This window comes from Lampris incognitus, chromosome 4 (genome assembly GCF_029633865.1).
Source record: "Lampris incognitus isolate fLamInc1 chromosome 4, fLamInc1.hap2, whole genome shotgun sequence".
NCBI lineage: Eukaryota > Metazoa > Chordata > Actinopteri > Lampriformes > Lampridae > Lampris > Lampris incognitus.
In genome coordinates, this window is record NC_079214.1 from 16,927,699 (window position 1) to 16,951,303 (window position 23,605).

Below are 23,605 nucleotides of genomic sequence, written 5' to 3' on the forward strand. Positions count from 1 at the left end.
ACTAGTTGGCTATCTGATAAAATTGATTTCTTCACCTTTACAATGACCCGGACATGCTCGCGAGCCATTGGTTCCCGACCCGACCCACGGGTGACCCGTGACCCGTGAAATTTATCTTCAAAACTAATTTCTGTTTACTTTAAAATGACACAGTATTATTAAGAAATATCACAAGTATTTTAAAATCAGTTCCAAACTGATTTTTTTGAAAAAAAAATAATTTTCAACTCAAAATTGTCTGGGAGCCATATGCCGTCACCGGAAGAGCCATATATGGCTCGCGAGCCATAGGTTCCCGACCGCTGCCCTAGACCCTTCAGTACAAAACACCAGCCATAGGAAATTTCAAACAAGCATAATTAAACATTTAACACAGACATACATATCAGATGTACGTCTTTTCAAGTCACAAAGGCTACTGAAAGTACATGTAAAACCATACACTGGCATGTCACAATATCATAATACTTCTACTGGGAGACTTGTTCTAATTTTGAGGGTCAGAAGAATAAGAAATATGTTTCATGGGGTATCAGGCACAGCTGTGACCACTGACATATTTCACAGTAGTAGGACTTAAAATTAACGCACTGACTGCAAACTAAATGAATCGAGAACATGAACATGAACATTATACTTTATATACATTATACTTATGCTTGTTTGAAATTTCCTATGGCTGGTGTTCTGTACTGAAGGGTCTACGGTCTGTTGTCTTCTTTCAATGTTGTATTCTGTAAATTGGGTTTTATTCTGTACACACAACATCCATTGCACGTCTGTCCATCTTGGGAGAGAGAGCCCTCCTCTGTTGCTCTCCCTAAGGCTTCCTAATTTTTCTCCCTGTTAAAGGTTTTTTTTAGGGAGTTGTTTCTTGTCTGATGCGAGGGTCTAAGGTCAGGATGTTGTGTTGCTGTAAAGCCCCTTGAGGTAAATTTGTAATTTGTGATATTGGGCTATATAAATAAAATTGACTTGATTTGACTTAAGACCAGCGGTTTTCAATCTGGTCCTCAGGGAACCATACTGACATTCAGTCGACCAGGTAGTTAATTACATTCCCCTGTTGTGTCAGGTATTCTAGGCATCTAATCAGGGAGGTTTGGTAGAATAGAAAACCAGCAGTACTGGTGGTACCCAAGGACTAAATTGAGAACTACTTCTCTGGGTAGGCTTGATAAATGGATCTCAGTGGCTCGATAGATTGATAGATATTGTAATGTAAGCCATCACATGGTCAGATGTAAAGTCAGATGGCCCATTCCCTCCTTCCTTTTCTTTCATCGCTCCTTTGTACTTTCTTTCTCCCCATACAGTCTTATTCGTCATTGGAGTCTAGCCTGTTCTCATGAGGGTTTGAAGTCTAATGAGTCTGACATGTGCAATCACAATAGATCATGCTCTATTAAGCTTGATCATTAACTTTTATTTCAGAGCAAGAGAGAGAGAGAGAGAGAGAGAGAGAGAGAGAGAGAGAGAGAGAGAGAGAGAGAGAGAGAGAGAGAGAGAGAGAGAATGAAGACAGGAAGAGGAGATGGAGAAAGGAATAAAAATCTGAAAATTGGGAAAGAGAAAGAGGAGAGACAGACAGAAAGAAAGAGAAAAAGTATGTGATGATAAAGAATCCATTAGCATACTGATATCATACAAATGTAAATGAACTCTGCTCTTTGAATGTAATAATCTGAATATATTACACTGTGCCTGTTCTGTGTCTGGCTTTCAAAGTTCTTGATAAGAGATACAATAAAACTAGATACATATATGATCGGATTAAACCATCCATCCATCCATTCTATCCATTATCCAAGCTGCTTATCCAAATCAGGGTCACAGGATTCTGGATCCTATCCCAGCAGTCATTGGGCGGAAGGTGAAAAAACACCCAGGACAGGCCATTTACAAATAAGTCATGATGATCTGACACTAAATCAGAGCAAATTTTGGTAAAATGTTTCAATACTGAATCTATTTTTCTGTAGCGATGAGATAAATTCATGGCTCATTTATTTTTGTTTGTAATGACAATGAGATTGACTGATTCATTCAGCAATTGCAAATGAAAAGGTGGGGAGGTTGAGTTGCTATGAGTTGCTGCATTCAGGTTCCCCTCAAATTTACCAGAAAAATCAGCTTGACCACAGGGTAAGAATATATTGTGGCGAAATTGGACTAACTCAATAACATTATTCAAATAATCCTTATTTGTAATTGATCCAACGTTTTTGATCACCCTTCAAGAGGAACAGCAGCATAACAATATATTGTGAATATGCATAAAGCTTCATTGACCTTTTTACCCCTGCTACAAAGGTTGAAAGGGCAGTCACACCTGTTATGACAACCTTACTGACTGAAGAGGGAGGGTCTATGGGTTGTAGATATTTGATTGGCAGCAAGGAAAACCTACCTGGTTGCGGAACACCAGAGCCAAGATTCCTCCAAGCAGTTCCAGAATCAGACACACTGTCAGCGTGTACATGAACTATGGACCAATCAGAAAACACAAAAATATTCAGCAATAATACAATCTCAAATTAATTCAAAAGACAGTGACAAAAATTAATAGTTTACAGCCTCAGAACAGCCCTGCAGGTGCGTGAATGACACCCAACTATTCAAAGTTCCGCAAGAGTTAAGAATTTTTCTCTCTCACTCACTCACACACACACACACACGCACACACACCCTTTCACTTTCTGCAGCGTCGAATACAAGAATTAACTTTTCCAATTCATTCCAGTGCTCTGGGTTCATCTCTTCATGTATGTTTTATTTTCATATCTGGCGTGATCATAACTTATATTTTTATCGCTATCTCTGTCTTTTGTAAATTATGCAGAAAAAGACACTGCCAAGACACCATATAATGGAATACCATGCATGTTGTTTATGATGACATGGTGTTTTAAGTAAGTGTTTAGATATATGTGATTTTTTCCCCACATCTGTCAAGTCGAGTCAATTTTATTTGTATAGCCCAATATCACAAATTACAAATGTGCCTCAAGGGGCTTTACAGCAACACAACGTCTGTCGTGCATAAACAGAACATAATAGAATGAAACAGGGCAAGATATGTTGGAAGAGAAAAGATAGAGATTCCTCTCACCACTTTCAGAAGAGTTAGATTATCCCTCAGTGAAGCCAGCACTCCTATGAAGGAAACGACGAACATCACGATTCCAAGAACAATCAGGATAATAGCTGGGGCCAGAAATAATCCCTCTAACGTCTTGTATCGTTGTCTCTCCACCTCAGCATATATACCTATGGCCAAGATGCACCCGCCCACCAACTGGAAGACAATAACAAACAGAATGGATTAGTCCATGAGCTGGAACACAACAGAAACATCAAGAACTTCACTAAACAGAATACACCTGACCAGCCAAAGGATCTCAAAGGGACTTTTTTTTTGTGGATTCGACCCCTTTTTCTCCCCAATTGTACCTGGCCAATTACCCCACTCTTCCGAGCTGACCCAGTGCAGACTACCACATGCTTCCTCCAATACATGTGGAGTCGCCAGCTGCTTCTTTTCACCTGACAGTGACAAAGTTATCAAGAAGAACAATGTAGCCTAAAATCTATAGACTACATTGTCCTTCTTGATAACTCTGTAACTGTGTGGAGATTAAAGCAGCTGTCAGGTGTGCTGCACCAAGGTAAATTGTGCCCCCCCCCCCAAAAAAAATTGTTAGCACCAGCTGCCACTGGTTTGAACCCAGGACCTTCTTGCTGTGTGGAGACAGCGCTAACCACTGGGCCACCGTGCCGCCCAATTACAGTAAAAAGATGCAATTTTCTGAACTTAGACTGTTCTAGCTGTTATATTATTTGTCTCTGCCTGTTTGTGCATCATATCAACCTCACTGATGAGAGTTTATCAAAAATGTCATTGTGTAAATATTTTGTGAGCACCAACAGCCATCTCTATAATATTGTCAAAATATCAATATTAAGGTATTTGGTAAAAAATATCATGATATTTGGTTTTGTCCATATTGCCCAGCCCTACACTGTCTAAAATATTACAATAGAAGAAGAATGTAACTATAGACAACAATTCAATTTTCATTTCTCATCGTCGGCACCAAGACTACCTTCAGTGAAATAGTGGTGTCCTGGTCAGTTAGCTTGATAATGGGCTGTGTTCATAAAAGCAGACATGGTGACGGTGATGTACTGTACTTTGGTAGGCTGCTGCCAACAACAAGCTACACAAACACAGTCACATGCACACAAGTCATATCCTAAAATGTTGGAAAACCTAGAAGAGCATTTCCTCAGTTTTTCTCCCAAAGCAATAATACCAGTAATGTACTAGTAATATGCAGTAGCACACTAGCAATATTTCACTGAGACTAGGTCACAGATTGAGAAACTTCACTCAGTTTCACCCACCACATCAAAAAAAAGTAAAGTGCCAGGAAGGGGGACAGACAAATTGATATAGTTTGTGTCTCCATATAAGAGAAGTATTAGAGTTTTAATAAGCCCGAGTCCCATAGTGAGAGACTAAACTGACCTAAGATGCATAAGGTAGGGCATCCGAGTAGCGTAGCGGTCTATGCTGTTGCCTACCAACACGGGGATCGCCGGTTCGAATCCCCATGTTACCTCTGGCTTGGTTGGGCATCCCTACAGACACAATTGGCCATGTCTGCGGGTGGGAAGCCAGATGTGGGTGTGTGTCCTGGTTGCTGCACTAGTGTCTCTTCTGGTCAGTCAGTCAGAGCACCTGTTCAGGGGGGAAGGGGAACTGGGGGGAATAGCGTGATCTTCCCATGCGCTACACCCGCCTGGCGAAACTCCTCACTGTCAGTTGAAAAGAAGTGGCTGGTGACTCCATTTATCGGGGGAAGCATGTGGGAAATTCAGATTTGACCAGAAATGTAAAATGCTTTGAGTGGCTGTTACAGCTAGAAAAGCGCTTTATATATAAAAAACAACTTGATTGATTGATTGATTGATTGATTGGGAGTCCACAGCCCTCCCCGGCTCAGCAGAGGGGGTGGAGCAGAGACTGGGATGGCTCAGAAGAGTGGGGAAATTGGCCAAATGGAATTTGGGAGAAAAAAAAAAGGATGCGTAAGGTGCCACAAAATTACTGGTCTAAAGCCCCGAGTTTGTAGCAAAATGACATTATACTCAACACGTAAGTAATAACTGCTTGAAAACATCAAAATAAAACTTATTAACAGTACAAGAGTGCCAGCAGATAAAATTAATATAAAACTTGCCAAATTGAATTCTAATTTGGTAAATGTAATAATTCCAAATTCGATTTTATAGTACTTATTTTGACATTTTCCTTCCAAATTTGGGCCGAGTCCAACATCAAGTTAATGTAATTATCTAGATCAACATAAACTATGTTGAAGCTTGTATAAAGTAGGTACAAAATATCTCAGTCTGCAGCACACTAGCTGGAGAATGAGCGATCAAGAGAGTAACTATTCATTTAAGAAAAGAAAAATAACAATAACAGTAATAAGGGGTGGGAGGAAAAAAATCGATTCCATTAAGCATTGTGATTTTTTTTTATGATTTTTTTTATTTGATTTTTTTTATTCCTGAATCGCAAAGGGACAGTTTTCAAGTTCAATTTCATATGTGAAGGATGTTAATTTAAAGGCTCATATTTGTGCTGTGTGCAGTTTTCAGGGGCTCTATACATTTTTGCCTAACATTTTATTTGTTATTTTCTTATAGCACTAGCTTGACGAGCGGGAAAAGCTAAATGTAGCACTTAGTTACTTCAGAAGAGATTTTATTTACCGCTTTCATATGCAGCAGAGCAATGATGCTGCTAAAATAAAATTCAGAAAGACTGACTGATGTGCATTTTTTTTTTTGGAAATATGACTCATGATCTACAGTCTCTAGAAGTGCTTGATTTAACTTTTTTCCCCTTGTCTAGTGGTAAAAAAAAAGCAAAGATAAAATTGTAATATCGAATAACAATACTCGTAGAATCGCAATACATATCAAATCGGCACCCAAGTATCGTGATGGTATTGAATCGGGAGATAAGCATATCGTCCCAGCCCTAAAATAATAATAACTGTTGGCCCTGCAATCGTCCCAGCCCTAAAATAATAATAACTGTTGGCCCTGCAATGGACTGGTGACCTGTCCATTGTGGCTCTCTGCCTTCCACTCTCAATGCATGCTGGGACCAACTTCAGCAGGAGCTCTGTGGCCCTGAATTGGATTAATGTATACATTTTTGTATACATGCTTAATCAATGCGGTGGGCGGATGGATAGTAACTGTTTATGGAGTCCGATGTGATATGGCTCCATAAACCAACTACATAGTAGTTTCAGTTTCCCGCAGAAACCTCCTATTGCCTAAAGTTCACCTTTTCAGGAAGCGAGAACATGAAATGAAATGGCTACTACAAGCCATTTTTATTTCAAAAGGGGTTTGATGACAATCTGATGTGGTAAAGAACTCTTAATATTTACTCTCGTCTTCTACTGTAAAATTTTGATGTACTCATGCTCGAGAGTTTATATTTAAAAGAGAGCTATATATATATTCTTACCACACAGACCTTCCAAGCAAATATCCAGTTGTTGATTCCAATAGATTTATCTGACACCTGCAGTTCCCTGTTACCTTCTCCGTGGAAGGGCAATACAACATAATATATAATGCACCTCTTGACTTTGAGCCAGCCATTTTTACACTGACAAAGTAAACAGGTTATAAATGAGTAATGACAACGCTGCCCCTGTTATCCATCTCATTAACTGCCACACTGATCCAAGAGCCCAGAGCAATGTTTTTTGAAAATTAAAAGCCACTCTTTTGGCACAGATGGAGGACTTACAGGTGTAGGCTAAAAATCCCTATTTAGGTAGAACAATAGTCTTTTAAGAGCTGTAGTTGCTCTTAAATTTGACTGGAAGTGAAAGTATATAGGGCTTCCACATGCAGAACTCCTGGGTTTGAGCTTGAGAGACTGAATCTAACATTAGGAGGTGGCTGTAATGTGTGTTGGCACAAAACACCTTGAATCCAAAGCTTGCAGAAAGTAAAGGAACAGGACAGAAGAGAAGAGGACAAAGAGGAGGAGTTAACCTTTCGCACTCACCCTGAGGCAGAGCTCTCTCTCTCTCTCTCTCTCTCTCTCTCTATCTATCTACCCCCCCCCCCCTCAAATGTTGTCAAGCAGGAATAGAGCATAGAACTAGAAGTGGGCTGAAGGAAAGAGGGAGAGAAAGGCAGGATGTACTGCAAAGCAATAGGCTAGTGTCTGTTTTGAGTGCTGTAGTGTTGTTTATGCTCAACCATCATATCCTTTCCTTACATGTCCCTGCTCACTGCTAGGCTAGCTAATTATTGGCCATCTGCCAGCCCACCCCAAAAGCACTTGCATTCAACAAGAGGACAGCTTGGCACTTAAAATCATTTACTTTGTATTTTAAAACAAAGCAGCTGAAAATTTCTGCCGGTAATGGAATAGATAAACATTCATGAGTTACCGTCATCACAAGGAGCCCATTTAGTTCATAAGCCACACTTGTTAATGGTCGCAAATCCTGACTTAAAAGTCAGTTATAACAGGATTTAAAGAATCTCTCTTTAAGGCGTGCGATCAGCCCACAGAGGACTCTTAGTGACAGCACCAGGTGATTGGCCTATGTTATATTTATTACATAACCTACTACACTCGCTCAGTCGGTCAAACTTCACAGCACAGTATGAGCTGGGCTTACCACTGCAGGTTAGTGCTAGGTAATATGGCAGAGTATCTTTTTATTTTAAAAAGTTTTGGCGATAAACAATATGTCTCGATATTCATGCATTCTCTCTCTCAAATGGCTTAACAGAATGATTTATTTTGTAATCAGAAGCATAACTTAGATTTAACAGCCTTTATCAAATGCAATCAGATGTGAACACATTGTTATAATGCATGCAGGCTAAATTCCATAGAAAACATTTACAAACAAAAAGGCAAAAGATTTTTTTTTTTTTGACAGTTACACTTGCAGTTTTGGGAGTGCTTCCTGAGCAACAAAAAAAATTACAGCTTGGTACATCATATAAGGGGGTCGATGAGCTTCAAGAGAAACTATCATGGTTTCCAACATAATCTCTCACTACATATATTGTAAGGATAACACTATATTAGCAGCCATAATAGTGCATAGTCTTGTGTGTGTCTCTGAAATGCCTTTGAAATCGTGTCTGCCAGTAATGTCACTGGCGAACAACTTGTGCATTTGAAAACTTGCCTCCTGGTTTGCAAATAGGCTGCATTGCATTGTTAGCCGATTTCTCTTATTTCAAATAATGTTGCGTGGTGCTACTATTACTCATTTGCAGCCTTCCAGCAAACCCTCCGTGAACTTGCTGAGACAGTCGGAGGTCCACCAACACAAGTTTAGTACTCATCAGTGGCCAGTCACTAACCCTAACCCTAACCATCAGTGTTTAATTTATGCTTTGTAATAGTCTTGGTTTTCAGTTAAGTCACACACAATAAAACTAATCTTATTAGACTGAATGAGATTATTTCAGTTTCTCTTGGATGAGTAAAATCTTTTCTGCGGGTTGAAAATTGTCTCTATGTGAACTTCCTGTGAACTCACAGGAAGTATTGCTGGGCTGTTTGCATCCTCATCAGGTTTGAATACACTAACATCCTGTTTACGGACATGGAGAGCCTGCATGAAACAAGGCATTATTGAAATATATAAGGCAAGAGTAACACAGGCAAGGTGACACATCAGGCAATGTTTGAGGCAAACTGGCCTACTAAGGGGTCTGAAGTGAACCATAAGGCAGAATTTATGAAATTTGTCTTGGAGACTAAAAGCTGTCATATACTCAGTGCAAACACCTTTTTCAATATTGCACTTTTTTTCGCCACCCTTTTTCTCCCAAAATGTACTTGGCCAATTACCCCACTCTTCCGAGCCATCCCGGTCGTTGCTCCACCTCCTCTGCTGAGGGCTGCAGACTACCACATGCCTCCTCTGATACATGTGTAGTTGCCAGCCGCTTCTTTTCACCTGACAGTAAGGAGTTTTGCCAGGGGGATGTAGTGCGTGGGAGGATCATGCTATTCCCTCCAGTCGTCGTCCTCCCCCCCCGAACAGGCACCCCGACCAACCATCGGAGGCGTTAATGCAGCGGCCAGCACACATACCCATATCCAGCTTCCCACGCGCAGACACGGTCAATTGTCTGTAGGGACGCCCGACCAAGCCGGAGGTAACATGGGGATTCGAACCTGCAACCCCTGTGTCGGCAATGGAATAGACTGCTATACTACCCGGATGCCCTTCTACCGTTATATTTGTCTGTGTACACAACAATCTCTCTTGCAACAGATATTGCTGGGGCATAAATGCAACTCAAAACAGAAGAGCGGAGTGACAAAACAGGAGAAAGAATGAGATAGGGGAAGGAACAGAGGGGCGAGAGATAAAAAGACAGAGGCAATTGGGTTTATCACAGTGTTTCTGTTCTTATGTGGGGTGATATTGTCACAATTAGGCAGAAGAAGTGATAATATTCTCTCATCGTCTTCTCATTCTTGACTTGATCATACTGAGATGCATGGCATTCCTTTCAGGTGTTTGTGTAAAGGAGCCTGTTTAACATGGCGGATTCATCCTGGTGTGGAAGCACTGTATAACTATTAAGACTGTAACACTTTCAATCATCTACAGTTGGTTCAGAATGCATCTGCTAGACTACTAACTACAACTAGCCGTAGGTCCCATATTACCCCTATTCTTGCATCCTCCATTGGCTTCCCCTAAAATTCAGAATAATCTATAAGATCTTATTGATTACATTTAAAACACTTCATGATCTTGCCCCCAGTTACATTTCTGATCTTCTCATTCCACTTCCCAACCACTCCCATCCTCAAAACCTCGGTCTTTCATCCATCCCCCACTCCAACTGCAAAACAAAAGGTGACCGCGCCTTTGCAGTTTTAGCCCCAAGCCTCTGGAATAATCTTCCCCAATCTATTAGATTTGCTGACTCTTTGGACTGTTTTAAGCGGCAAGCCTTTGTATAAGATCCCCGTCCCTGCCTTCTGTTTTGGTTCGTTTTTAGTTTGGTCTATGGCGCCCTGTGCCATGTTTTATATTCATTCAATTTATTTTATGTATTTACTCGCATTTTTTCTGACCGAGTGCAAAGCACTTTGTTCAATAACTGGTACAGTATGAGGGGTGTCCATCAGCCATCTATCTGTATACGTGCAGATACATGGCATACTTGATAAAGTATGGAAGAGAGAACATCTGCTGGGTTGAGCTACATCACACAAAAAAAAAAAATCTACAATTTTTAAACATGGAAAACTTAAAATATGCCATTAGAAACTTCTTCACCATAATGTTTGGTTTCTAACAATTTAAAACTGAATACAAGATTAAATTACTTGTCATCTTGGACACTTATTTGTTCCAATGTGATGTGGAAGGAAGAGGGGACGGAGATATTTAGCTGGTTACAATGAGATTTACACGGCACCCTTACTGCTGAAGATTTGTGCTATGATAAGGTGTCTATTAGCTTGTATCCATAACCGAGCCATTTCACATTACCCTATTAGGCTGTGAAATACAACGGCTACTACTATTCAGATAATGGTCTTTTTGTTTGACTTTATTTAATCTGTAATTCATCTAAAATGTAAATAAAACCAAACTAAGTGTTACAATCTTTCTCACCAGGAACTCCTCCTCTAATGGCAGCTAGTCCTCTCTTATAAAAACATTATAATTTGTCTACTTCAGTCACATGTTTGTACCCATTGCTTGAATCATCACTGAATTGTCAGTATTTATACTTGCAGCAAATATTGGAGTCGCTCCGAGAAGTCAAGCTAGCAAGTGTTGAAAGTAGGAAGTCAACACACTTTTCAATACCAGCCTTATTAAAATCAGAATTTTTTGATGCATCTTTCAATGCTACCGTCATAAGCAGCTATCATGTCAGTTTGGATACTGCTGTGCCTTCGATAAAGCTGCAGAGGCTTTGGTATCACAGATTTGCCATAGTAAGGATTTGGCATAGTGATGCTAAAGTAGTATTGGGGCATTGTGCGACCTTCCCAGCCACAACTAAAATGACCAGTTGACTGGAGGGCACAAATGAAAGGGAATTCTAAGAAAAAAAAAAAATACTGCCTGCAAAAGTGGGTATTTCTTTATTTGTAAGCATCTAAATTTTGAATGTTTCTTTGGTGTTTTGTGAGTTTTAAATGCTAAATTGTCAGATCAACGATGTTTTAAGGAAATATCCAAACGTCGTGAAGCCATTTCGCTGCCTCTTGATGTGATGCGTGAGTGCAGGGAAGGCAGAGGTGGAAGTTCAAGTGCATATTGCAGGTTAAATTTTCTACAAAAATTACGATTAAAATGACCATTTGAAAGGTTAATGCGGGATTTAATGTTTTACAAGACATAAGGGCACAAATTCAGAGGGAAAAGTAGCCTTTTGAGCAAAACTCGTAAAAACACCGCCCCCCCCCCCCCCAAGATCGCGTCGTATTACGTGACAGAGGGGAGTCTGTCTCCTCGGCACCGCCTCAGCTCAAAGCGCAGTAGTAGGAGGTAGGGAGTCTGAGCGGTCCTAATATATAGTGAATTGGTCTTTTTTTCAGTAGTTTTATATTGCCTTTCACTATTTATCCTCATGGTGAATTATTGTGTTTGTGCAGGTTGCACAAACTCCAGCCTGTCAGGACATCGAGTCCACAATTTTCCTAACAGGAAAAGGAATGGTGCTAGCTTCCATGCCTGGGTGCGTTTTGTACAGGTGAAGAGATGGGATTTCACTGCTGCATCCGTTATGAAAAACGTGGTCGTGTGTGGCGCTCATTTTGGACTGGAGGATTATCTTCCTGACAATATGATGGAGTTCAGGATGGGATGTTGAATCCAGGAGACCGACAGCTGATGCGGTTCCTTCAGTGTACACAGCGGCTTCACCAGATCCGCCGTCTGCAGCAGTTTATGGTTCTGCTGCCAGTGGGAGTAATGGTCACGGATCAGTCAAAGATTTACTTCAGAGAAAGTTGCAAGAGAGCATTGTATTTTACCTCTTTTACAATTTACTTATGCTTATCATACTCATAAAATACACATCTCATGATTTTCTATGTGTGTAGTTTGATGTAGAGCAGATGCAAATTAAAACATTTTCAGTATATAAGATATCTTAATTGAGGATTGAGACAGTTTCAGTTGGAAACATGCACTCTGGGTGCTTTCTAGATTTAACTGGGTCAATTGGTATATTTTTCTATTAATAATGCACATTTAGTATAGCCACATATTTTAAAAAGTTCCAACCTTGTGTTTTGAGTTTGGTATTAACTCTTAGTTTACATCTCTGTTACAGAATGTGCCTTATTGTCTTAACTGTAATTTATGAATATAATAATACATCAATAGTTTATTTAAAGATGACATGTTGGTTATTATCCTTAGACTGCAGCTGCATGCAGGCCTAACCATTAATGTAGATTCGATCTGCATTAATGGTTAGGCCTGCATGCAGATCTGTTTGCTGTGATTGCAGATCACAGTAAACTGTGATCACACTGTGATTTTGATTAATTAAGCATCATAAAAATTAGCGTGGGGTTATATTGCGCAGTGCGAGATAAGACTGATACAAGCTAATGCTTGTGCATTCGTTTCTGTTATGGGTAAGTATCGATACTCCTGCAGGTGTTATAGTATTTTCTGACTCCCCTGCAGAATCTGACTCCCCCTTGCGACAACCCCCCCACCCCACCCTAACCCGTTCACACAAAGGGGAGTCAGATTCTGTGGGGGTGTCTGAAAATTCTATAACACTGGTATTAGGTGACCTATACTAGTTTTGTTACAGCCAGATACATGATCGTAAACCTTACAATGTTGTGATGTGAACACAGCATTAGACATCCAAAAACTAAAGATAGCCTGCATGTTTCTCTCCTGGATACCAGTTGGTGCAGCGTAAACCACTGTAAACCAAAAAATAATATTCGAGCACACACCACAATACTAGGCTTGACATTATTTTGCTAATGGATTACATTAAAACAAAGGGAGCGAACTACACATTTTGCATGTTGCTTCATCAGATTCCCTCTGTTTTATTAATACGAAATACGTAGTCCGCTCCTTTCATTTTAATGTAATCTATTAATAAAATAATGTCAATCCTAGTACAATGGTGTGTGCTGGAATATCATTTTTTGGTTTACAGTGTTAGACATCATTAGCTAACGCCCATAGATATATACGTGTATATATCTATTAGCTAACTCCGGCCACTCACCGAGACACCTGCTCAGTTGTCCACTGGTTCTCCTCACACCACAACCCAATTTCTCTCCTCTGACCATTATTCCTTCTCACCTTGGTCTGTTCCTGGTCTCTTGGACACCTAGCAGGCTCATAAGTATAAGACTGTGGTCCGTCATATACATCTGAATAAACATTTACAATCTTTTCAGTTTCAAAATGATGGTTGAGATCCATTACTTCCTTATTGTTCAACCTGACCACTCTCCCTTATATTACGTTGTGGCTTGGCTTTCTTAGATGCGCAAGTAAAATTCTCTCACAAAAACTACTCCAGAAGTCACTGTAGTATGTATATAAATATATTCTTGTGAAAATCTAGTTCCTATATCATTTTGCTACATATTGTTTCACTGGTATCCCCAACCTGCAAACTGCTCTTTAAATCCAGCTTTTGGACAAGAAAAGTTTTCATTATGTTCCAAAGCTTGAACCTCTTCACAAGTTAACTTCTACCTCATCTGCATATGCTGGCTAGTTAGCAAAAATTGCTGGTCCACAAAAATAAAAGTTTGGGGAAAGTACCATTCTGTATGAGTGAACTGAATCAATTTCCATCCATCCATCCATTATCTTAACCGCTTATCCTGCTCCCAGGGTCGTGGAGTGAATCAGTTTACATTGTTGAAAAAAAAAAGTTCTGGCTTGTGGACAGTCATAATTACTATTAAGTGTTGAGTGCATTAAGTATTAATTAGGTGTTGGTACTTGTTTCTTCGATAGGCATTTGTATGAGTAATGCAACAAAAAAATTGAAAGGGAATTATTTCACCTTGGTCAGTGCCATATGAAGTTGCCAACGAGTTGACTAGTTCAAATTGGGTCTATGGCCCTTGTGGTTTGGCTTCACTACGTGTACAACACGCAAAACCAGTTTTTAGAAGCAAGGCTCCTACAAAGGAGGCTTTGCCCGTTTCGACTTTCTCTATTTCTTATGTATAGCTGAACGTCCACCGAGGAGGGTGTGGCCATAGCCAGATAAACATGTATCCACGCCGCCAGAGCGCGCCGCACCAAAGACAGTAGCGTACTGGCCCATTGATTGCGCCATAATTGCCAAATAAAACATACTTTGCCCAGAGCACCTGACGCTTAGAGGACGTGCTTCTTCTTCTTCTTCTTTTTTGAATTCCCCCCGTGAAACGTTGAGCCCATAATATCACCAAGTCTCACTGTTTTCCGACGCCGTAAACAGGAGTTGCAACGCCGGTGTCTCTCTGGAGCGAAACACGCAAACCGCCCCTAGTCCGCCCGTCGCCCCCGCGGCAGCCCCACTATCTGGCAGCTGCATCTGCACGCGTTAGCCTACGGCGAACGCGCCACATCGGCACACGGCGACCGTACTCACCCACCAGACGATGGCATAGCCGAACAGAAGGAATTTTAGGAAAATATAGGAGAATCTCTGGCAGTACCGGACTTCGTCACTCTTGGACATGTTGGGACCGTGACAGTTCAGTCCGGCGGCTCCCGAATGTTAAAACGCTGCACTTCCGCGTTGTAGTCGTCACCGCACCTGGGAGCGCTGTTGGAAGTCCCGCTTCGTCGTCACGAGAGACGCGGCATGGGTGTTGGCGCAGGTGGCGGGCAGGTGATTTTGAATGTATTGGAAACAGGATGAAACCCTACTCGCAGCTGAAGTGAAATAAACGTAATGTTTGGTTTCCAGGACTATGGCTGGGGAGAGGGAGATTGCTGCCGCCATTTCTTCGACACTAACTTGTGTGAGACCGTATCAATCACGTATTGAACTAAAATTGAGAATGAGCCGAAATGGTAAACAGCAAAGCTATTATAAGTTTGACGGCTGTAATTCGATCGACATCTCATTTGTTTGATGGATGGGACACATTCTAGTGAAATAGAATTTCGGATTTATTTGCAATCAGTGGCGGTTCTAGGAATTTTTATCCGGGGTTGCCCAGGGGTGGCAAAGGGATGTCTACAGGTGGCCACCATGTATTGTTAATGTGCGTGCAAAGCGCATGATTTTTTCCCCCATATGCATTAATATTCTACTAATAATAGGCTAAAACACAAATTAAAAGGCTATATGCATACACGACTGTTGATGGCCAGTCTCCTATTTTACATGACCTTTATAGTCAAGTAGGCTAATATTAACAATGACAAATAAATTGGACCTTTTCTGAGCTAATTTGCAAAAGCTAAGGGTATTAAGTAGTCAGTGCTCTAAGCAAACCACCAAATTAAAATGCATAATGCAAACCCTGGGTTCAATTTTCCTCTCAATTGGCTCAAAATAACTAATCTGAATTATATAGTATACTATACATTATATCATATACTGATATAATAACACAATGACCCTGGATGTTTTTGTTTTTGTTTTTTTGAATAAAAAAACAAACAGGTTTTGACCATATTTAAGGCCGTTAAAGTCGTGGACTTCGTTCTGCAGAACAAACTGGTGCTAGGTAATCCCTGCCATGGTACACCAACAAAACAATTTACAGGCTTGTTTTAATCTGAGGAGACTACCATTAAGTGACTGGATAAGTAGCATGCATTATTACAGAGTTAGTGTGAATCTGACTTTTGGACAAAGCAACAATGTGCATTAACATCTTCAGATTCCTGAGCGTTATTATAATAAACAATGTAAACAATGTTCTGACCTGTAACTAAACCTGTGCAAGTATTTGTGGTCATGGATCTATGATAATAATTTAGCGAATTCAGGGGGCAGCCGGGAATCCGCCGCAGCCGGGAACCGAACCTGTGTATCCCAGACCACGGGCGACTACGCAAACCAGTCCCTTTAGTTGACTGGTTTAGTTGACAAACGCAGAAATCAATTTCGTTGGGGACAAGGTAGTTTCTTTCTCACCTGGGCACGTTTGCTCGTTTCCAGGCTCGCTGTGGCATCGCTTATGCCGAAATCGGAGTGGGGGCACAGTAGAGGGTGTGTCAGTCAAAATCAAGTGGCGCAGTGCTAGTTTGGTGTCAGATAAGACCAAATATTACACCTGCATCTCCGCCGGGTCAGACCACGTCTTAGTGCAGATGCAGGTGTTGTGTGGAAGTTTCCTGGCTTTAGGCGAAGGTGCACTAATCATAGACATATCCAAAATCACACATCTACTACTACTACTACTTTCAGCTGCTCCCGTTAGGGGTCGCCACAGCAGATCATCCGTTTCCATCTCTTCCTGTCCTCTGCATCTTCCTGTCACACCAGCTACCTGCATGTCCTCTCTCACCACATCCATAAACGTTCTCTTTGGCCTTCCTCTTTTCCTCTTCCCTGGCAGCTCCATATTCAGCATCCTTCTCCCAGTACACCCAACATCTCTCCTCCACACATGTCCAAGCCATCTCAATCTTGACTCTCTTGCTTTATCTCCAAACCATCCAACCTGAGCTGTCCCTCTAATATACTCATTCCTAATCCTGTCCTTCTTCGTCACACCAAAATCACACATGCCATGTGAAAATTTTAACTGACTACATTCATCCCGCTTGTGCATCCACCCCTAAAGTGGCCTTCAATTATATTTAATAAAAAAAAAAAAGCGGCACGGTGGGGCAGTGGTTAGCGCGGTCACCTCACAGTATGAAGATCCTGGGTTCAAGCCCCGGGGTAGTCCAACCTTGGGGGTCGTCCCGGGTCATCCTGTGTGGAGTTTGCATGTTCTCCCCGTGTCTGCGTGGGTTTCCCCCAGGGGCTCCGGTTTCCTCCCACAGTCCAAAGACATGTAGGTCAGGTGAATCGGCCATACTAAATTGTCCCTAGGTATGTCTGTGTGTGTGTATGTCGGCCCTGTGTGATAGTCTGACAGCCTGTCCAGGGTGTCTCACTGCCTGCCGCCCAATGACTGCTGGGATAGGCTCCAGCATCCCCGCGAGCCTGAGAGCAGGATAAGCGGATTGGATAATGGATGGATTGATGGATAAAAAAAATAAATTTTCATTTCAAATTGTTTTTGTTATGAAAGAATATTATTTCACTTCTTCATTTCCACTTTCCAGCAAATATTAAGTATTTTGTGTGTGTTTATATATATATATATATATATATATATATATATATATATATATATATATATATATATATATATAGTGGTGAGGAGGCAAGAGGCAGAGATTTCATTTTCATAGCAGCTCCCATGTCCCATACACCGCACGACCCCGGCAGTGCTCTTTTATTTTTGCCCCCAAAATGGTTGCCAAACAATGGCTTTCTGCCCGAGGTCACCATCAAAAACATCAGATGGATTGTCTTGAAGAAGCAAAGTCTACCACTGTCTGGTTGAAGACAGATCTGCTGGAGTCACGGCTCTCTTCTTTTTCGTGTTCCTTTGGAATAGTTTGGCCCAGACACCTTTCTTTTTATGACTGGCGCCTGCGAAAAGTAATGTGTTTCAAAACCTCATAATCTGTAATTCTGATACTGAATTCAAAATCTAACATCAAACTACTTCAACCAACAACTTAATTTAGTCTGTTGACTTATTGTGATCACAGTACAATCTTTACTCTCTTTCCAAGATCAGATGAGACCGTTGAAGCAGTTTCAATAAAATTAAGTTTTCATGTACCTCCATCTGGGTGGTCTATGACATCATCAATGGCATGATTGCCCTGGCATATTCCTCTATCAGGCCATTCTCCTCTCCCAGTATTCTTCCCTTATTCTCCATTTATTTACAGTGGCATTCATCTTATCCTCCGTGGCATTCTCCATCTCCATCAACTTGGTGTACCAAAACTCATCTTTTGCTCTTAGTTTCTCCTCCCACCTCTTCTCTCTCTCTTTCAGCTCATTCACTTGTTCGTGTAGCTTGTTCTTCTCCAGCTGTTGCCTGCGCACCACATCCATCAGGGAAGTCACCGGGACTTCCTTTGCTGCCATTTTCTCTTTCATCTTTTGTCTCTTGTCTTCCAGCTGCTCAGTTTTCTCTCTTCTGCCTCATCTTTTGCCACAAAGCCCCTGCTTCAGCACTCGCTTCAGCTTCAGCCAGATGGCCTCTGAGTTCTGCTGATCCTTGGTGGCCACTTGCAGACATTTAGCTCGGGTTTTTGGAAGTTTCCAAGCCAGCGTCTCACTTTTGTCTTGGGCCGCCCCAAGTGTCTCTCTCAGTCTGGTGTTTTCAGCCTTCAGGGCCTCAGCACCTTCTGTTGGTTGTCTTTGAGAGCCATGTGAAGGGGCTTTTTCTTCTCTTTAACCCTGCCCTATAATATCAGTGCAGCAGTTAAATTATATACAGTATTGAAATGAAACTATCATCCTTTTTTTTTTAAATTTTGAATCTGAATCCCAGCAGTAAACTGCTCAGAAAATTTTCTCAAATTTAATGATGATAAGTCTGAGGTCATTTTGTTCAGTCCCAAAAATTCCATCAGCCCCTTTGTTACTAATCTTGGTAGTCTGTCAGGTAGTCTTACACAGGCTGCTAGGAATCTTGGGGTAATATTCAATGCTAACCTCAGTTTTGATAATCAAATCAAACATGTTGTTCAGTCATGCTTTCTTCAGCTCAAGTTAATCTCCAAAATTAGGTCATTTTTATCAACTGCGATCTGCAAATAGTTCACTGTCTGCAGTTGGTACAACACACCGCTGCTCGGCTCATTACCAGGACAAGGAGGCGTGACCATATCACTCCTGTACTTGCCTCCCTACACTTACTCCCTTATTTTGAATTGATTTTACAATTTTATTGCTCACTTTTAAGGCTTTAAATGGTCTTGCTCCTACATACATTTCTGATTTACTGACATCGTATACTCCCTCTCGGACCATTAAGATCTCCAGATGGAGCCCTGCTGGTTATTCCCAGGTCTCGGTTTGTCACAAAGGGTTTTTGCTGGTAGAGCCCCCACACTATGGACCTCTCTTCCTGTTGAACTAAGACTAACCAAGTCTCTAGCTTCTTTTAAATCTCATCTTAAAACTTTTCTCTTTATGAAAGCTTTTACAAATGTTTGATATTTGTTTTTATTTATTTATACTGTTTTTATTTTTACTCTTACTTATTTGGTCTTACACTTATTTTTGCCTTGTCAGGTTTTATTTCTTTGTAAAGCACTTTGTAACTTTGTTTTAGAAAAGCGCTATATAAATAAAGGTATTTTGTGGTAGCTTTTGCATTTGTGTTGTGGCTTTTGTGTTTGTGTTTTCCGTTAATGTGCTTGTATTCTTTGAATTTGCAAAGCGTTTTGGATATGCGGTTCGTGCAACACGTCTCGGTCACAATAGGGTCTTTGCAAGTGTAAGTAAATATTATTGTATGCTAGGATAGTCTATGTTGGTTGGAACTGAAATAGAATGAGCAGAAATAAAATTGATAACAAAAACGACCAAGAAACAATATTTATGAATTTTGAAATAATAATAATAATAATGTCCCTGCTTCTGGAATTCCATCCTGCCTCTTTTCCTGATATAAGTTAAGTTAGTAGTACTGAGTTTTAATGTTTGCCCATAGTTACTGCCCAAAAAAAACATGGTTTTATTGAAGGTTAAAAAATTTACAGTAATAATTTCCCTAGCCTCTTAATAGCGCCACCTATGATAAATGTGTTTCGATCTGCTCAACACGTCAGTGGCAAACACAAAGTCTGTCAGTATCACTATAAGACCTGTCTCACTTTGTCCCTCACCTGTCATGCTTGGCCTGTTTCTACCTGCTGGCTGCCTTCCTGCTGATGGGACCCTTGGTTCAAACCAGCTTGTGTTGTTGTACACTACTTTACTTTCTCATTTCTCTGTCTGTGACTCCGAGTCTGATCTGTTCTGTCCATCATGAATCAATCAAATGACTGTCCATGGCTGCTGAATCACATGTGCCTGAATAGAATCAGTCTGCTGTCATTTTGTAACCTGGGAAACAAACAGCGAAATGAATTAGAATTATTTCAATAAAATCAAAGATATAAGAAATATTGAATGTGTTCACTATTCAAACCCTAGAATTTACTTAATATTTTAGAACCTGTGGAAACTCTCTGGAAGCATAGGACCTGCCCATGCCATTCTGCAGCTGAGCTGCCACTTTAAGTTTCCAATTCCACAATCACACACAAAAGCCAATTGCAATCCAGCATCAACATCTGCCCCTATATTTCACACCGGGGATGTGTTAAACTCTGGGTGATGGATCGAGATCGGCGGCCCATTCATTTCAAAGAGAGCTGCTCATTCAGCACATACAGCTCATCTCCGTTGACTGCTAATCACGTGACGCTGTGGCACTCGTTGAAAAGAGAGGCTTGTAAAAATAATGGCAAAAACACTAAAAACAACTTCTGGGTATTTCAAAACTGCAAAACCAACCTTATAAATGATCAAATTCTAAATTAGCATGCACATTTTTAACAAGCCACGTTTTTTATCGTGAACTCACACGTCTTAAACACCCTTGGTGCATTCTCATATATGCTATACATGGCAGCCTGGATGCACTCAGAGGTTGCAGGCTGCTTGGTCACTTTTATATTTCCTTCAGCCTACAAATTAACAGCTGGCATACTGTTAACATGCAGGACTTGGGCACAACAGAGTGCTTTTGTTTGGCTTTATTTCCTCTATTGATGAAATAGGTTGCTTGAGGCAAGGCTGGATTAGTACCCCCAGGGGCCCCTGGGCACTGAAGCTCCTACCCGCCTCCCACACACACACACATCATGCCAACCCCACGCATGCCTTTAAACCCCACCTTGATTGTTTTGAGCTTCCAGTCAAGCCACCAGACAAATCCACCAGACCATAATCACACACCTATTAGTCAAAGGCTGAATAACCAGTCCAGCTGAGCAGGTATGCCTATACAGTTCAATAGACCAAGTACTGCCATTTCACTCACAACCCACAAGACAAGGAAACAATGGCTGAAATTATCCTAAGGCAGTGTGTGACTCTGGTAATATTCGTGTTTCTAGAAAACCGCCTAAGCAGACAGCACACCAGTTATTACTGATACATAATAATGTGACTGACTAGGAATAGGCTTACAAAAAGGCCATCCTAAGATAATTACACAGGACAGCTGAATGCAGGTTTCAAAATAAGGCTCACAAAGTGAGCTAGGCAACTTCACGTAGAACTGCAAAACCAACCTATAATGAACTTGATAAACTGACTCCAATACAATATAGCAGCATCACACAATTGTGATGTAATACAGATCATGCAAACAGCATATCAAATAAACTCATCCACAAAATATACAGCAACACACAATCACAACAGATAATACTGCTCAATGCACAGACAACATAATCAAATGGTTCTTACCTTTAGAAGTTCTTCTTTCTTGACTTTTTCTTTGCAAACTCTGTGATCAAGTCCTCAAAATCCTGCTCCCTCACAAGCTCAGACTTGATGGCCATCAAATGGAGTGGAAAACGCCTTTTCTGACCCATGGTTGTTCCGAGTTAATTCTTTATCTGTTTCAGTTGCCTGAAACAAAGCCTGAGTGCATTGGGGAAGGTTGTCTAGAGTCCATTCCTCAGCACAACTTGAAATAGGTTTGCAAGAGCCTTATCTCACTCAGTGCTGAGAAAAGACCTAAACTGGCTCAGCTCATCAGTTAAGGCCTTGTCCAAGTCAGTTGGATATGGAGAGGAGAGAGCATCAGCCTGTTTGTGGAGATCAGTGCCATCATAGTCCATGTCAAATAGAATACCAAAGCGACTATTTATGTCTCTGTATGCATCTAGTCGTTTGTTCAGTCCTGAGAGCAAACTGTCAACAATCACATTGAATGTCTCAACTTGGAATTTTTTACTCCCAGTGAGAATCACTTCGTTGTTGACTGCCTCGTCATCGAAGGCTCTTCTTTTATTCATGCAGTGAGTCTCGTACTGGTAGATCCGTGTCACACCCGTGACAGCCCGGGGAGAGGTCTCAAAGTCGGCAAACTGCCCTCGTAGTGCACCACTATGATAAAGTAAAAGTTACTTACTAAAGTAAGGATGACACTGTGATCTGTAGCGGGAGTAGGGTGCAGGTTGAGGAGAGCCTGAAGAGGTGGAGGTATGCACTGAAGAGAAGAGGAATGAAAGGCAGTAGGAACAAGACGGAATACATATGCGTGAATGAGAGGGAGGCCAGTGGAATGGTGAGGATGCAAGGAGTAGAGGTGACGAAGGCGCATGAGTTTAAATACGCGGGGTCAGCTGTCCAAAGTAATGGGGAGTGCAGAAGTATGAGCAGCTAGGGTGACGTGGGTGGAGAAGAGTGTCAGGAGTGATTTGTGACAAGGTTACCAGCAAGAGTTAAAGGGAAGGTTTACAAGATGGTTGTGAGACCAGCTATGTTACATGGTTTGGAGACAGTGGCACTGACAAAAAGACAGGAGGCGGAGCTGGAGGCGGCAGAGTTGAAGATGCTAAGATTTTCATCGGGAGTGAGGAAAAAGGACAGGATTAGGAATGAGTATATTAGAGGGACAGCTCAGGTTGGACGGTTTGGAGAAAAAGCAAGAGAGGCAAGATTGAGATGGCTTGGACATGTGTGGAGGAGAGATGTTGGCTATATTGGGAGATGGATGCTGAATATGGAGCTGCCAGGGAAGAGGAAAAGAGGAAGGCCAAAGAGAAGGGATTTGGTGAGAGGACATGAAGGTGGCTTGTGTGAAAGAGGAAGATGCAGAGGACAGGAAGAAACGGCAACGATAATCCGCTGAGGCGACCCCTAATGGGAGCAGCCAACAGTAGTAGTAGTAGTAGTAGTAGTGGTGATGCAACGTAAGTGCGCAGCGATTCCAAAAGGTGCACAGCGGTCATTATGTCCATATCCCTCTTCTGCAAGCTGTTGCTTGTAAGCCTGAATCGGTGCAGCACAGTGTTCCAAAATATGGTCACCAGCACAGATTCCAGCTTCCCAAGCTTGGTACACAGCACAGCGGCCTCAAGCCATGTGTCCTGTCGTTCCTCATTGTCAGACGCCAACATCTGTAAGGCCCCTCTTATTTCAATGTAATTTTCACAAAGAGCTCTTGTGGCGTCCCCTCTACAACTCCATCTCGTAGTGGAGAGGGATTTTAGCATCAGCGTGATGTTGGTAGTGAACACTTTATTCCATCGGTGGGTGGAGCAACAACAAAAAAAGCATATAGTGCTTGTATATATTTCGTCGTTTTCCCTATCTTGTTGTACCTCTAGCAGAGGCAGTGTGTTGCTGCTGGAGCTAAAGACTTCCAGGCTAACATTTTCGTTGCTAGCTAGCCGAGGCTGTGCATTGCTGCAACTGATGGTAAACGCTTCCAGGCTATCGTTACTACTTGCTA

The 23,605-nt window shown here is 41.4% G+C and overlaps 1 protein-coding gene across 1 annotated transcript in view; it reads right to left on the reverse strand.

Annotated features, from left to right (window-relative positions):
• Window positions 1-14,810, reverse strand: part of tspan15 (tetraspanin 15) — a 44,957-nt gene extending 30,147 nt beyond the window's left edge. The window contains exons 1-3 of the mRNA XM_056278877.1: window positions 14,698-14,810; window positions 3,113-3,298; window positions 2,411-2,485 (exon numbers count right to left, since the gene is read on the reverse strand). Of these exons, the coding sequence (XP_056134852.1) occupies window positions 2,411-2,485; window positions 3,113-3,298; window positions 14,698-14,787 (351 nt within the window). The 5' untranslated portion in view covers window positions 14,788-14,810. The remainder of the gene's footprint in view (window positions 1-2,410; window positions 2,486-3,112; window positions 3,299-14,697) is intronic.
• Between the last annotated feature and the right edge of the window lie 8,795 nt (window positions 14,811-23,605).